The 14,810-nt window shown below is 43.9% G+C and overlaps 1 protein-coding gene across 1 annotated transcript; it reads left to right on the forward strand.

Moving 5' to 3' along the window:
- Nucleotides 1-4,652: 4,652 nt before the first annotated feature.
- On the forward strand, nucleotides 4,653-14,446 carry LOC147700620 (uncharacterized). Its single transcript, XM_086928458.1, has 4 exons — nucleotides 4,653-4,781; nucleotides 7,948-8,262; nucleotides 13,862-14,179; nucleotides 14,355-14,446. The coding sequence occupies exons 1-4, from the start codon at nucleotides 4,721-4,723 to the stop codon at nucleotides 14,426-14,428; spliced, it is 768 nt and encodes a 255-aa protein (XP_086784584.1). The 5' UTR covers nucleotides 4,653-4,720; the 3' UTR covers nucleotides 14,429-14,446.
- Nucleotides 14,447-14,810: the final 364 nt, after the last annotated feature.

Here is a 14,810-nt window from a genome sequence, read left to right on the forward strand (position 1 = left end):
TGAATGGAAATTACCATACACACATTCTTGCTACAGTGACAGCGACAAAAATGTATTTCTTAGTGGTGACAACTGTAAACACTCACTAAGCGGTAAACTTTTGTGTCAGGGTATTAATTTACACGGAGCATGTGATGGAAATTCAAACAACCTTTCATGCCACCAGCTAGTCACACCTGCAACTCAGATAGAGCCCTTCTTTATGCAACTCGCAAACGGGAGTTACATTCTTAGAACGGATCACAGATGTTGTGGCCTTGTGCCAGGGAAAAGTTATCTAGTAAGAGTAACATCCATGGTCAAATGCTGTATGCAAGCATTGTTTCCGAGTGGGCCTGCAGACACAGTGACTCCCATCTGGCCTCGTCTGAATCTCTATTCTATACGAATTGATATATTAAGCAAAATGAAATCTGTACTTTTACAGACAACAGTGCCTATAACGTCATCAAAAGAGACGTATGATCTTCTAGTTGCAAGGACAGCTACTGAAGTTCATGACCTTTTATCAACAAATTGCCCCGTGCATTTCGTAGAAATGTTGAGCCAACTCCTTAACATGTCTAGTGCAACAAGCATCCCAGGCATATTTAAGACAGTCTTTACGGGACTTCTAACACCCTTCCAGGCAATTTTGGGAATCGTTCCTAATTTTGTACACTCTGTTTTTGGCGGCATACCATTATTTTTGGGACTTGTAGCAGGGATTTTATTTTTGACCCTCCTGCTTCGTTATGGCAAGCCTCGGCTCAGACATAGCTCCCATGGGAATGGAAGAGACAATCCTAGCGATGCGCTACCGGGACAGGATAACTAACGTCCTTGGATTGGCCAGGCTGAGAGATCTAAACATGACCTGGTTCCTTTCATTCAGACCTATATGGCAAAATTGCATTTTACCTGTGCTAAGATGTATGCTTTGCGGCGATGAATGCGTGTTGGACATCTGTCTTTCACTTCCATCAGCAGTACCAATGGACGTCGATACTTTGCTCAGTCCAATAACGGCTCACGCATTGTGTTGACCCCAGCGGCTACCAATCCTGATGACGGCATTCGTGGAGACACCTGTACTACGACTAGGTGGTGACAGTGGAGCGAATGACAAAAGCAACATCACCCAGGTACGACCTTCTGTGAGCATTGCTGCTCCCGACTATGATGACAGCAATCATTCTCACACCTGCCAAGTTACAGCACTATCGAATTTGGTTGAACTGTCACCTGATTTTGTAGACCAATTCTTTGAGAGCCTGTCTGATACGATGTTCTCACCCGTACAGAAACAATAACTTTGGAGAAGCTTTCCGACACACAGCGTTCCCATGAACTCTGAATTCGGCCTTCAGTTTTGATCAACAAAAACTGCAAAAAGCTTTGTAACTCTATTTCCCCGTTCAAGCATTAATTCTTTTGATTTGGACAATTTTTCTAATATTCACCTTTTTTTGGCACGAACAATTCTTTGCTTAACGTAAAAACTATTCTTAGAGAACAGAAGCTTCAAACTTCTATTTCTAAACACATCTAGAGACATAACAAACTTACATCAGCCTCTAGCACATGTTATTGCAATGCATTTATATGTGATGATTTATCTCGCCTTTCTTCTGTCAGAGATACTTCATGTGTAATTCTTTTTGCATAATCGTTCATTGCTTTCATATGCAATAATTTTTGAATGATTTCTATGCTTCAAAAAACGTACAGTACCTAAATTTCACGTATTACAATATACGCCTATTTCGAATGCATTTATGTATTTTGGGGTGGGCAATGTTACACATGCATCTAATTGCTCTAGTTTTAGTAATTTGATGGACATGAATACGTGGAGTGGGTGTTGCGTGTTTATCTAGGTTCCTGATCGATACTGTGACCTTATGCCCCTATTCGGCTATAAATCCATTTATTTCCTATATTGGCATAACCGTTCAAGTGCGATTTTCAGAAAAGTCATCTCTATCCTCACACGAACAGAGCCACATTCCAGCATAGTTCTCTGCCACTTCCTTTGCAACCAATTAGTGCAATGACAGAGCAGAAGTCACTATCTGATATTCCTAGATTAACACTCCGAGTTCTTCAACAAGATAAAAACTCAGCAAACCTGGAAATCCCCGCTTGCTGTGTTTTGATTAGTAATGGAACTCTAATGAGCAACTGATAGCTATCACTTCCTAGTGACATCTTTAATTGACATCTTATGTCCAGCAAACTTGCGTCAAACCCGGCACCTGTCAGGTATAAATATTACCAACGTTGCCTTAAGCAATGAGACCAACAAGAGCTGTTGTGCTGTTGTAAGCTGTCGTGCACCCTGTGTGCATCCCATTGCTGCTGCAGGCAGTACACTGCTGCTGTTGCCCCTTGGTGGTGAAGCTACTGATACCATTATCGCTGCTAAAGCGCGAACGATGGTGCAGTACGCTTAGGAGCTGAACAGCCGTCCCTCTGCGAAGAGCCTAGCAGATTCCAGCAGCCGCGGACGCTGTCCCCCGCCTCCTCCTCCCGACGCGCTGAAGAAGAGCCGCTGCCTTTCTCCTGCAGAGAAATCCAGCTCCAGCGTTTCCGGTCTGCCCTCGCGGGTGACAGGGATATTGAGTGCCCCCTGAAGGAAATACCAGACTTCCATCATTCTATTCAGAGGTATGGTGTTGACTAAACCCTTAGACGAGAATTCTTGAAGCAAACCTTGGCAAAACCAACTTAACTTAAAGCTACTTACTTACTCCCCTTCCACGTGTTAGGCTTAGGTCAGGCACACTGGGGTAGGCGTAGTTAGAAGCACCAGTTGAGTATGTTAGCCTAATGTATATATGAATGTATATATGTTTTATTACTTTTAAACCATTGTATGGCTAAGAAACCATATCAATGCTTTTACAGTTCTATTTCGCAATCCTTATCTTACTGTACGTACTTTTTATCATAACAAGTCTTGCAATTGTGGCAATACATTTCTCTTGTACGAGAAGAAAGACTGTTCAATAAATGTTAACCCTTTATTGACAAACGCCCGTCTCTCTATTCTCTACATCTCGTGAAAGTAAACTGCACTAAACTGACTGAGTGAAATACCTGTCTATTGTTTCACACGATCCTAGAGATTGACTCTTGATCTGAGGAGCAAAGTTGTCATGTTGCACGGTTGTTAGAAAACTGAATCCCTTCTTATCTGTGCCAGGGAAGCTGATCACTTCCCATGCAGAGAAGAAAGTTTCCAGTGACCTCTGAGCTAGTTGGTAACACACCCAATTAAGTTTAGCATAGTCAGTGGAGGCCTGGAATATCCGCAGTTCCACGTCGATGCTACTGTTTATGTTATTCCAATGCGCAGGGCCTAGTGGGAAACTAGGAACTACACTACAGAATCAGGCAAAAAGTGGGGGCTATCCATGTCAAAGGAGGCACTTTCCTACACCCAAGCATTGATTGTATGATCACTGCTGTCTGCTATTCACTAAATGTATTTATTTCTGAAACATAAAGGGGTTTGCAGACAACATTGAAAATACCAATGACTTAATGCACTCTGATTCTTTCTCCTGAGAGCCGTTTGTTTGATAAATCATCCTGATGTCTGGCATACCTGCTCAGCATGTGCCCTCCAGCATAGCCCTCATGCACTCATATCATGGTAAGGAATTGTTACCGCCACAGGTAAAGCGTGTCTGTAAATTACTTGTACATAAGGCCCTGGACACCATCTCAACCTATTGCACTACCATACCATACACCTACCTAATCAGATCACTGGTCTGTAACTTGGTATGTGGCTAGCTTTAAAGATTTTAAAATAATTATTTCATGTAATGTGTTCCTAGCATAGTGTGACAGTAAATGACATATGATTTGATTTAGGACACATACCTCTTATCTTCCATTCCCATCAACAAATGTCATCTGAAAGTATCTTGTTTAAAGAGGAAAGTAATTAAAAGGAAAACTGACGTATAACACTCCTTGATTTTTCTTATTTCTTATATAAGGGTTGACCGCTTTCTTAGACGTTTTGCATTTAATTTTCATACACTCAATACAGAGGCTATGCAATACTATTTTCATATTCCCTCCTTCTTTCCCATCTTCTTTCTCCCTATTTACACCTTTTTAGAAATGTATAACATTATGTTCTGTTTTTTTCTTTTCCTCGCAAGTAAAGTTATTTGAGTACAAATGAAATGACATCTGGTTTCCTGTTTTATAAATCTGTCAATTTCAACATCTCCATTTTCCTAGTGTACTCAAATATAAATTATTATACATTTTTATATTATGATAAGATGTACTTTGCTACACATTCAATAAAAGATTTTTAAACTAAAACATAATATCTGACTGCAAGCTCCAGACCTCAGTGTGAATGGTGGAGGTGCATCTTAAGGATGAAACCAGTGTTTGATTTGTACACTGTGTCCTTCTGCCTGAGACACAGAAGCCCATTCTTGGTGCTCATATCTCAACTTGTGTAATTCTTGGCTGCTGTAACAGATGCAAAGGTTAAGCCTACATCAAAAGGAGAAACATACTGCTGCTGTTCAGATTCGATGGGATGGAATAATCCTATAATCGATGTGCGTCTTCCATCAAATTTCCCACTCGATAAAGCCGTCAGCGTCCTATATATAGTGGCCTGCCTTACCCTGTTCAGTGGTGAAAGGAGCTCAGATCTTCTCTCTTCCACAGATACTGAGACTGTAGTCCCTGCTCAGCTGCTATGAAGATTCTTCTCTTTTCGTCCTTGCTGGCCCTGGCAGCGGCCAATGTTTTACCTGCCGGTAAGTCCTTTGATGCTGCCAGTGGTTATGGGAACTTTCTGGGAGACCAAAGAAGGATGCAGAGGCTGAAGGTCTCAGCATATCCATCAGCAACAACAGACAGGATTTATATATTGTGCTGTTCTCAGCTGTGCCCCTAAGAGGTGGCCATGAAAGTCCTGCCCATCCACACAGGCTGATCTCCAGATGTTCCTTGAAGATGGAAAGTAAGGGTGAGGGCCTAATGTTAAGAGGGATAGAATTGAACACATAAGGGACCTGTGCTGAGAAAACTTTACTTTGGCACTATTAATAGTGGTATATCATCATACTAAAATTAGGACCTGGGTGATGAAGCTCTCACCTGCAGCTGAGGTACTGATGGGCCTTTGGCTTGAGACTTTAAAAGGTGAGGCATGCCACCTTGACGCAAATTTGGTAAAGACTCGAAGCCGATGTACTGCTCTGCAAACTGAGGAAATGTGCTCTCTTTTCCTAAATGCCCAGTTAGCTCCAACAGCTTCATTTTGTGTCCTTTGGAGTCAGAATAAGATGAACTGAGTATAGCATGTAGGAGCACTCTTGCCAGAGGTTACAGGGGTTCTAACTATTCTGACCCCTTTTTACGGCAGAGGAGAATTGGCTTCTTTTCTCGCAGATGGATATCATAGCTGCTGACCACTGCACTGGTCGTGGCTCTAAGGAGGAGTCAGCATTATAAGTCTTGCAAAAATGTTTACATTTTTCTGCATTTTGGAGAAGAAGATCATAGTTTTCGGGGAGAGACTGGATTCAATTTAGCCAAAGATGGTGAGTTCAGTGTTAGAAGCTTCAAGATATAAGAATAGTTGGGAACCTGTGGAGAGTTCATTAAGACAATAGATGCCTTCAGTATAGATTTGGACAGGCAACTGACCACCCTTAAACAGACTGAGAAATATTAAATATGAATATCAAACAGTGCAGGGGATAGGGAAGACCCAGAACAACTCCACAGTCCAGGCTAGTGATCTTGGATCTCACCTGAGTGACCTGCCAGGAAGGAGTGATACGATCGAGCTGTGCTGTCTGCAGTGTGACAAACCATTACTAAAGCAAATGCTACAGCCACTGACAACCACGATAAACTGCATAAACTTTCTTCTAAGACCCAGATTCACTAAGGGCTTGTGTTGCACTTGCAAGGTGACGCAAGGCAACGCAAGTGTATAGTCAGATTTACAAGCCTCGAAAGGCACCTTGTGTGGTCTAGTAAATCTAGAGCAACACAAAACAGCACAAGCTGCTGCCTAGCGTCACTCTGCATTGGTAAGACATTCCATGGGTGGGGTGTGGGTCTTCTCACACATCCACCCTTGTAATTTGTTGCATCCCCAGGTTTACTAAGAATAGTAAGCCTAAGAATGTTTCAAAAGGCTACACCTTCCCAACAGAGGTGTAGAGAAGAGAACATGTGTATTTCTCCTTGCTTCTACCTTTCTACGTCTGCTGCATTCTACAGCACACATAAAAAGAGGAAAGTTTCTCAAAGAGTTGATTTTGTGCAGGAAGGCATCACCTCTTGCTCAAAACCAATGCCGGCTTTAACTCATGCAGATTGCACCATGGAGCAACAGTGCCTGCGTTGCCGCTCGGTAGCACTCAGTGCACCGGCACAGAGGCAGAGCACCTGCTCTCTCCCTGTGACACTGCAAAGTGCAGCAATTGGTGTTGCTGCATTGCATGACTTTTTAGTAAATCTGGGTCTTAATGTCTTGTTGTTAGTGTGCTCAGTGCCACTGAAGAGCCGGTGTGCTCAAGAGGGCCATAAGCAGTACAATTTCATCCAAGTACTGTTCATTGCCCCCTTAAACAGAACCACATTACTCAGTTTCTGGCAGGTGCCAAGTGTTGAGCATCCAGGAGTGATAAGTGTTGCAATGATTTGTGTTCAGGTTGTACACAACTGTTGTCGAAATCTTACATCATGAAATGATGAAGTGTGTGTATGGTAGCTGGTGGATACTTTGATCAACCTACTGTGTCTAGTAGGAGCAGGGAGCCTGCTACAGCTTGACACTAATACCTGGGTGCAGCTGGGCCAGAATGACACATTCATTGGGATAATATTGGCTGAAGGTCCTCTTCAGGGGTGTTTGGCCCAGACATTTGCATCTTTGTATCACTGTGTGCATTGACTGAGCCCCTAGGTGTGCTGCTTCTGCACAACCCTTTATAGGTCTCAGCAAAGTAGTCCCAGCTTCTGGCATTTCAGAGAGTTGCTGTTCAGGCTAAATGCGAAATCCAATTTCATGGCCGACCCAGTGCCTTGTTTTAGTTAATGTCAAAGGGTCCACCTTGTTCAACATTTAGGGCAGGGGAAAAAAATAAAGGAATGTGGGGTAATCAGTTCTTACTACCTCTGCATTACTCTAAAGGAGAGCTTCCATCAAATGCTGGCTGAAATATAAGGTTTGACTTAATTTCCTTCTTACCTTTGGTATTACTGTCAGATACAATACCAGTTGGAGTAAAACCTTTACTTCTACGCGATGGTACACGGCGACTGCTGTCTATAAATATACAAGCACTAATGGTGGTGGGCTTCTGCCTGAACTATTTGTTTATTGGGGAAAGAGAAAAAAGGCTCATCCCCTGTCGGGCTCCAGCATCATGGGCACACTCACTGAAGCACCTACCGCGCATATTTGCTTTTGGGAAATTTACTACGGGTTTCACTGGGCTCAAGATTTTTATGAAGGCCCCCTGTGGTGAGAATTTCTTGTCCATTTCTAATAGAGTTTTTCCTTCTTGTTTGACTAATTGTTTTTTGGCCATTCTCCTGCTGCTCTTTATTCTGATAGGATATGTTTGTTGTAATGGTTTGTGATGATCCATTTTTTAAATGGCGTCTGGGTTCTACTAGCTGCTTTTTTAATTGCTGGGTGTGTGTCCCAGTGCCGAATCTGCAGATAGCGGAGGAGTTCAGTTTAGGAGATGCCACAGTCTTGCTTCAGTTGCTCAAAAGATAGTAGGCACTGTGACTTCTTTCATTGGTCAGAGGCTGAGGCTCTTCTTTTAAAGATGGGGGCTCATAAGATCACATTGAATGAGTTTCACTGGCTGGGGTTTAGAGGCTTTTTAAGAAATTAAAAATGTGAGTGACATTCTGTGTGTTGAGGGCCTTTTTCTTCTTTCTTTGATATAGCACAATCTGGCAACCAGGAGGTCCAGCATCCTGGCATGTGCTTTGAAGACTACTTCAGAAAGCACAGTGATGAGCTACAAAAGTTTCAGAAGAAGATGCTTGAAGAAGAATTTGCTCCTGAACCCAGTCGACCTGAGTCGAACAAACACTGGCCTCAAAATCAGCAAGATGGTGCCCGTCCTCATGGGAAGCCCAACCCCTGGTACATGATTGACTTCTCCAAACTGAAAAACTGTTCTGCGGAACAAGACTGCGATCTCTCGGAGAAGTGCTGTAGAACTTTGTGCGGAATGAGGTGCACCACTCCCCTGTTCGGTATGCATTAACTTGCTTAATCATTTCTTTTTTTTTGGGTGTGTTGAGCCGTATATTATAATGTGTGATTATATACATACATATGTACTACCCAGTGATCACCACTGGGTCGTTATAGTTAGGATTGTGTTTCCATAGGGCATTGCTTTTTTAGTGTTTACAATAACTTAGCCACTATTTGCTGAATCTACATGAAACTTTCCAAAAAAAGTCTCATCCTTCTTAGCTCCTGCCTGGAATGTTTAGGGGTGATCTGTCAAGCAGGGGCCAAGATAAAGGGGGGGGGGTCCCAAAATGAGTTTTCCCATTCATTTGTCTATAGGAAATTAGGCACAAATAAATTATACCAAATTTGGCAGAAAGCTAGATCTTAGTCCAGAAAATTTACATTTTTGTGGTTTTGTGTAAAAACGTTCAGCGGCTTTCAAGATAGGAAGGTTAATAAAACTATAGATATTTCACAACGTGGATGATCCACAGAGCCTACATCTCTCAAAACAAGATCTAATTGGCTGCCACCACATCAACAACGATGTGGGGTAGCCATCTTAGGACTTGGGACCCGGTGTCCTTTCTTTGAAAGTATGTTTGTGTGTATATATATATTTTTATAATTTTTTATAAATATATATACACACACACACATAAATATGTTAAATTTAATGTAAAATAATATTTTGTTACCATACGTTAAGCTGACCCCCAGCCGCGCATGGCATATGGCCGGGCACGGTGGATGATTGGTGGTAGAGCTTTATCTGTGGCCAGGCCCTGTGGCCCACCCTCTGCTGGAAGCCAACCCCTTAGCCTCAGGGCCCCCCATCCCCTGGGGCCAAATACAATCAAACAGGGGAGGGGGCACCTTGTTCCCCTACCCAGCCTTCTTAAGCCCCGGGTACCCCATTCCCCAGTGCTGCATGTTATTATAAATGGGAGGGGGCCTCGCATCCCCCGAGTCTTTACAGACCCTGGGGACCCCACACCCTAGCCTGTAGCTTATGTAGAAGGGGAGGGGGCAACACATCCCCCTCTGCTAGCCTCCTTTGGCCCGGGGAACCCATCCCCAGGGCCAAACTGTAACGGGAGGATGTGTGTAGCCGGCATTACTCCCACCTAGAGGGAGCAGCTGCTTTTTGCATGCTCCCTCCAGGCTGGGGCAATATGTGCTCTGTTTACTCATCATCATTGGGGGCAGGGTAACAGAGCACAAGTCTACTCCCAGCTGGTGGAATCATGTTTAAAACTCCCGCCGGCTGGGAGCACACTTGTATGTTTGATCCCAATTGGCAGGAGATTTTAAAATGCACCTGCCATACGGGAGAAAACTTATGTTTCCCTGCACACACCAGTGGTGGCAGGAAAACAAACACTGCGTCACAGGGGTGGGGGCACGAGACCCAGTCCCTGACCAGGCCCCGGGGGATGGTCCCCAGGGTCTTTGACAGCTCAGGAGGGGGGTTGCATGGCCTCACTACCTTTTAATAAAAGAGACGGCCCAAGGAATGGGATCTCCAAGTCCTTTTTAAGGTGAAGGAAAAGGGGGCACGTGCACCCTATTCCATAGTATGCACATTTTGGGCCAGCGATGGGGTCCCCTGGACCCTTTCTGATACATTTTGGACCCAGGGGATGAGGCTTCCTGTGTAAAGTTCTCATCTTTTTCTAAATTTGGTGTCATTCCATTTGACTGTTTTTGTCTGTATTGAAATGCAAACTTTCAGGTAGGCATTGCCTTTGTAAATCACACTTTTTGGACCTATCCACTTTTTCTTGGCCCCCCCTTGATGGATCAGCGACAAACATTCCATGAAGGAGCCAAAGTGGATGAGTTTTTGTCCAAATTTGTTAAATGATATCAAAGTTACTAAATATACAAAAATTATTTAATGGGGCCCTATGTTGTATAGGGTGCACTTTCCCCTCTTGCACCCTTGCGCATCTTATAACAGGTGTGGCAGACGCAAACCGGGTAAGTGCTCCCTATTTCGTAGAATGCACCTCCCCAGAACAGCCGCAAACTTGTGCTGCCCTTGCAGGCGGGTGCAGTGACCCCCTTTTCAACTTCCAGGGTGCTGGCATAAGGTAGCGCACTGTCAGAGTGCCTCCTGAAAGCTTCACCCTTGTCTATAATATGTGTCTATAATACGGCGCAGATGCAGAGGCAAAAGGATTCCCCAATTTGCCTAGGGCACGCACCCAGGAAAATGATGGAATGCCCTCTTCAGAATGCGCTGGCGCTGTATGTGCACGAGCATCTGCGGCTCCATCTGTAATACCAGAGTGCCCCGGGAACGTGCAAAGCAGGTGGAAACGCCTGTTGCGCCCCTAGAGCACTTTGTGTAATACGGCCCCTGATTGAAACTCTAACCTAACTATAAATAAACAATGTCCTCTGTTTTATAGATAGATAGTTAGATACATAAATAGATAGATGGATAGATAGATAGATAGATAGATAGATAGATAGATAGATAGATAGATAGATAGATAGATAGATAGATAGATAGATAGATAGATAGATAGATAGATAGATAGATAGATAGATAGATAGATAGATAGATAGATAGATAGACATTAAAACACGAACGTGAAATGGAGGTGTGGTTGTGAACTAACCCCAGACAACCACTGGGATTAGGTAGTTATGGTTAGGACCACAATCCATAACTCATACAAGGGGCATGCAAATCTTGACTCAAACACCAAATATAATGCTCATGACTTCCCCTTGATGAAAAAAAGATGCAATTACTAAAGCCTTAAATATTCTTACAGATTAGATTCTACATTACATTACCTTTATCACTTTGATAGAGATGAATTTGACTGTTGTATTATTTATTGGTTTGAGTATGTACTGTTAATTAAATACATTTTGATTTTATATATTGTATATTACTGATATCCATTTTGTATAGCCATAGCTTCTGAATTTCTGTTGTTTCCGGTTATAATTTGCAACCATAACTACACTTTAACATTGATTTTTAAGTGAATTTCTGAGGATTTTAAACCTACATTAAGGTGTTGTAACCAAAGTTAACCATAAGTGCACTATGATCTTTGTTTTCTCAGTTCATTGTTTTCAGTTTGCCACATCCAGCTGTTCCCCCCAACCATACGCCACAAGCGGATAATCCCCGCTGCACACATCCTTTGTCCGCATGCAGCGTGGTAATTCCCAAGGCGCAGTCTATGGTTATGCAAATTCTAAGATCAAATATTTTTTTTAATACTAATTTAAATTCCAGAGAAGAGTTTCTTTGAGCACCCGCATGGTCCAAAGTATCAATGTAGGCTCATCCTCCAAGCCTGATCTTATTTTATTTTTCCTTCTCCACATTGTTTTGGGTAATGGCCGCTGCAACAGAGATTTTCAGCCCGACCCCCCTTTTATTTCCACTCCACTTGACAAATCTGCAGAACACTGCCTTGCTTAACCAAGAGGAACTTTTGTTTGGAAAGTTTTGTGCAGATGGGTCAAATGACTCCAAAGTTCTTAAGAAACCAAAACAAGTATTTTCTATGGCAACTCTGAAACCTTACCATAACAGTGCACTATCTGTGACCAGTATGTAATTAATTAATGGAACTTAATCTGATTATAATTAATTAATGGAACTTAATCAGATTACTGTGCAAATCACTTCATTTTGGGGAATATCTGGTGCAGCACATTGGTGTTTGTCAACCAGGCACTCTGATTCCTCTCATCAATGGGAGAAATGTAACAGAAAAAAATATACATATAGTTGAGGTTAAAAATATTCTTCTGACATCTGCCTTTGCTCAAGGAACTGGTTGTTTAGAACATGCATGCGTTCTGCAGCGATTCGGACCACATAGCGCCAAGAAGCTCTGAAGCAGGGATGTCTACAGCAACAGCTAGCCGAGAATAAGGATGAGAATGTGGGCCTGTGTGTTCGCACTCTGCCACTAGTTCGAGTGTGTGAGGCACCACTCCTAGGGGCCGATTAGGATGGCGGTTAATCCGCATCCCCCGGGCTGGCGGAAGCCACCGCCGGCCCGGAGGATGCGGATTAACCACCGCGGCCACAGACAACACCCACCGCCAGATTAGGATGGCGGTGGGATTGCGGTGGGACCAGCGGCGGACGGCTGGTCCGTCCGCCACTGATCCGCGGGGAGGGGAGGGCTATTTGGTGATGGCGTCTGCAAGACACCGTCAGCCAAATTAGGATGTGCATGGAAAACATGCTTTTCCGCGTCAGCTTTTCCGCCGTGGAAAAGCATGTGGACTTTGGCGTTTGGGGGCCCGTTGCAGGCCCCCAGGGTGTCGGGGTGGGGGGTGCACATGGGGGGTACCTATGGTACCCCCCAACATTTACATGCACAAAGCGGCAGGCACCGCGCAGTGCCTGCCGCTTTGTGCATGTAAATGTAAAACATGCAGTTTTAACATTGCGGCGGGTGCTGCTTCAAGCAGCACCCGCCGCAATGTTAAACATACAGGATGTGACCGCCAGGGTGGCGGTCACATCCTAATATGCACGGAGGGACCGCCGCTGCCCCTGCGGACGGTCCCTCCACCTCTGGGATGGCAGACGGACGCAGGTCCGTCCGCCATCCTAATCGGCCCCCTAGTTAGCACTCTTTCTAGAGCTATGATTCATTTGGTTTCTTGAGGGAAACATCATTTGCCACATAGTTTGAACCATACGCAAGTCATTACAACAACTTGCTTTGGGGAACGCGTTGTTAGACTGTTGTTGGCTTTTAAGTCCAATGCCTTCCCTAGTGATACACAGACTGGAGTAAATTATACTATTACAAAGTCCAGCGCTTTGCTAAGGCAAGGGGATGTAACGATATGCGTGCTAACGGAGCGTGTGGTAGCGTCACAGTCATTGCTTAGACTGCGTTGTTAAGGCACACGTGGTTTAGGCATGCGTGGTCCTGTCACACAACCGATTTACGGTACCTATTTATGTGTGTGTGATGTTCTTGTTGTATCAGTGTCTCTAAATTTGTTCCTGCTCTTTTCAATATTTCTCATAGTACTCTTGATTTCTTCTTGGTGTATCAATGTTTCTGTGGCTGGTTGTCAGTCTCAGAAACACCCTTCCTTTCTGTCTGTTTCTTGGTTTATTGCTTGCTCTTCTCAGTTGGGCTCTGTTGTCTTCTTCTCTTGCTTCTCGCCAGGTGAGGCCGTTTGTTTTCTTTTTCCCCCTGAGGTGGTTTTATTTTGAGTGTGTAGCAATACTAAGGAGGTCCCAGCAGTCTCATTAGAAGATCACTGGTTTGCGTCTGGCGGGCCTTTTCTTGTTTGGTCATTACAGTTGTAGAGTCGTTAACAGAGTGCATTCTCCCAGTCAGAGTGGGCGCCTCGCTAGTCTCTTGTCTCCAGAGCTGGAAGCAGTCTCTGCCCTCACTAAGCCAGGGCAGAGATCTGCAGAAGGACAGAGCGCTCACCATCCCTTTGTTCTGGGCAGGCTGTGATTATGGGTGCAGGAGAAGGGATGGTCATTGTCTTCTCTATAACCACGTGACACCCACAAGTGCTCTAATGGTCAGCCTTCCTCTGATGTGAGGTACACCTTTCCTTGGTCATTTCCTAAATTCCATGTTTTTCTTTTAGAAAAGAACAAGAAGCAGCACCAAAAGCAAGAATCAGATGAGGAGGTTCAACCAAGAGAGAAGCGGTCTATTAGCGATGAAGACAGCAGCTCAGAAGAAAAGAAAGGACAACAAAGTGAGGAGTCTACTAGCGATGAAGACAGCATCTCAGAAGAAAAGAAAGGACAACAAAGAGAGAAGCGGTCTACTAGCGATGAAGACAGCATCTCAGAAGAAAACAAAGGACAACAAAGAGAGGAGTCTACTAGCGATGAAGACAGCATCTCAGAAGAAAATAAAGGACAACAAAGAGAGAAGCGGTCTACTAGCGATGAAGACAGCGGCTCAGAAGAGAAGAGCGGACAACAAAGAGAGGAGTCTACTAGCAATGAAGACAGCATCTCAGAAGAAAAGAAAGGACAACAAAGAGAGAAGCGGTCTACTAGCGATGAAGACAGCGGCTCAGAAGAGAAGAGCGGACAACAAAGAGAGGAGTCTACTAGCAATGAAGACAGCATCTCAGAAGAAAAGAAAGGAAAACAAAGAGAGAAGCGGTCTACTATCGATGAGGGCAGCGGCTCAGAAGTGAAACCCACTGGCCAGAGCGGATGGGAGAAAAAGAGCGACAAAACAGATGGGAAATGTAAAGAAAAGAAGGGAAAAAAACACGGGTCAGGAACGAGTAGAAGGGAAGGGAAAGGAACAGGGGAAAGAAAACACAGAAGTGGAAAAGAAAGACGTCATGGTCATAAGAAGGAAGGAAAAGAGGGAGGAGACGGGGCGCAAGAGTGAGAATTTTTTCCAAACCCTGTTCCTGTTTTCAAGTCTGATACAAAAGTGATCATCTTCATTGTCAAAAATAGAGATAGAATAAAACTGCATTTGAACACATATCCAGAGTCCACTGTGCTTTTATTGGAAATATTCATTATTCTTTAGAAAAACAAGTTATTTCGCCATATTAGGACAAA

Source organism: Lissotriton vulgaris, chromosome 7 (genome assembly GCF_964263255.1).
Source record: "Lissotriton vulgaris chromosome 7, aLisVul1.2, whole genome shotgun sequence".
Lineage (NCBI taxonomy): Eukaryota > Metazoa > Chordata > Amphibia > Caudata > Salamandridae > Lissotriton > Lissotriton vulgaris.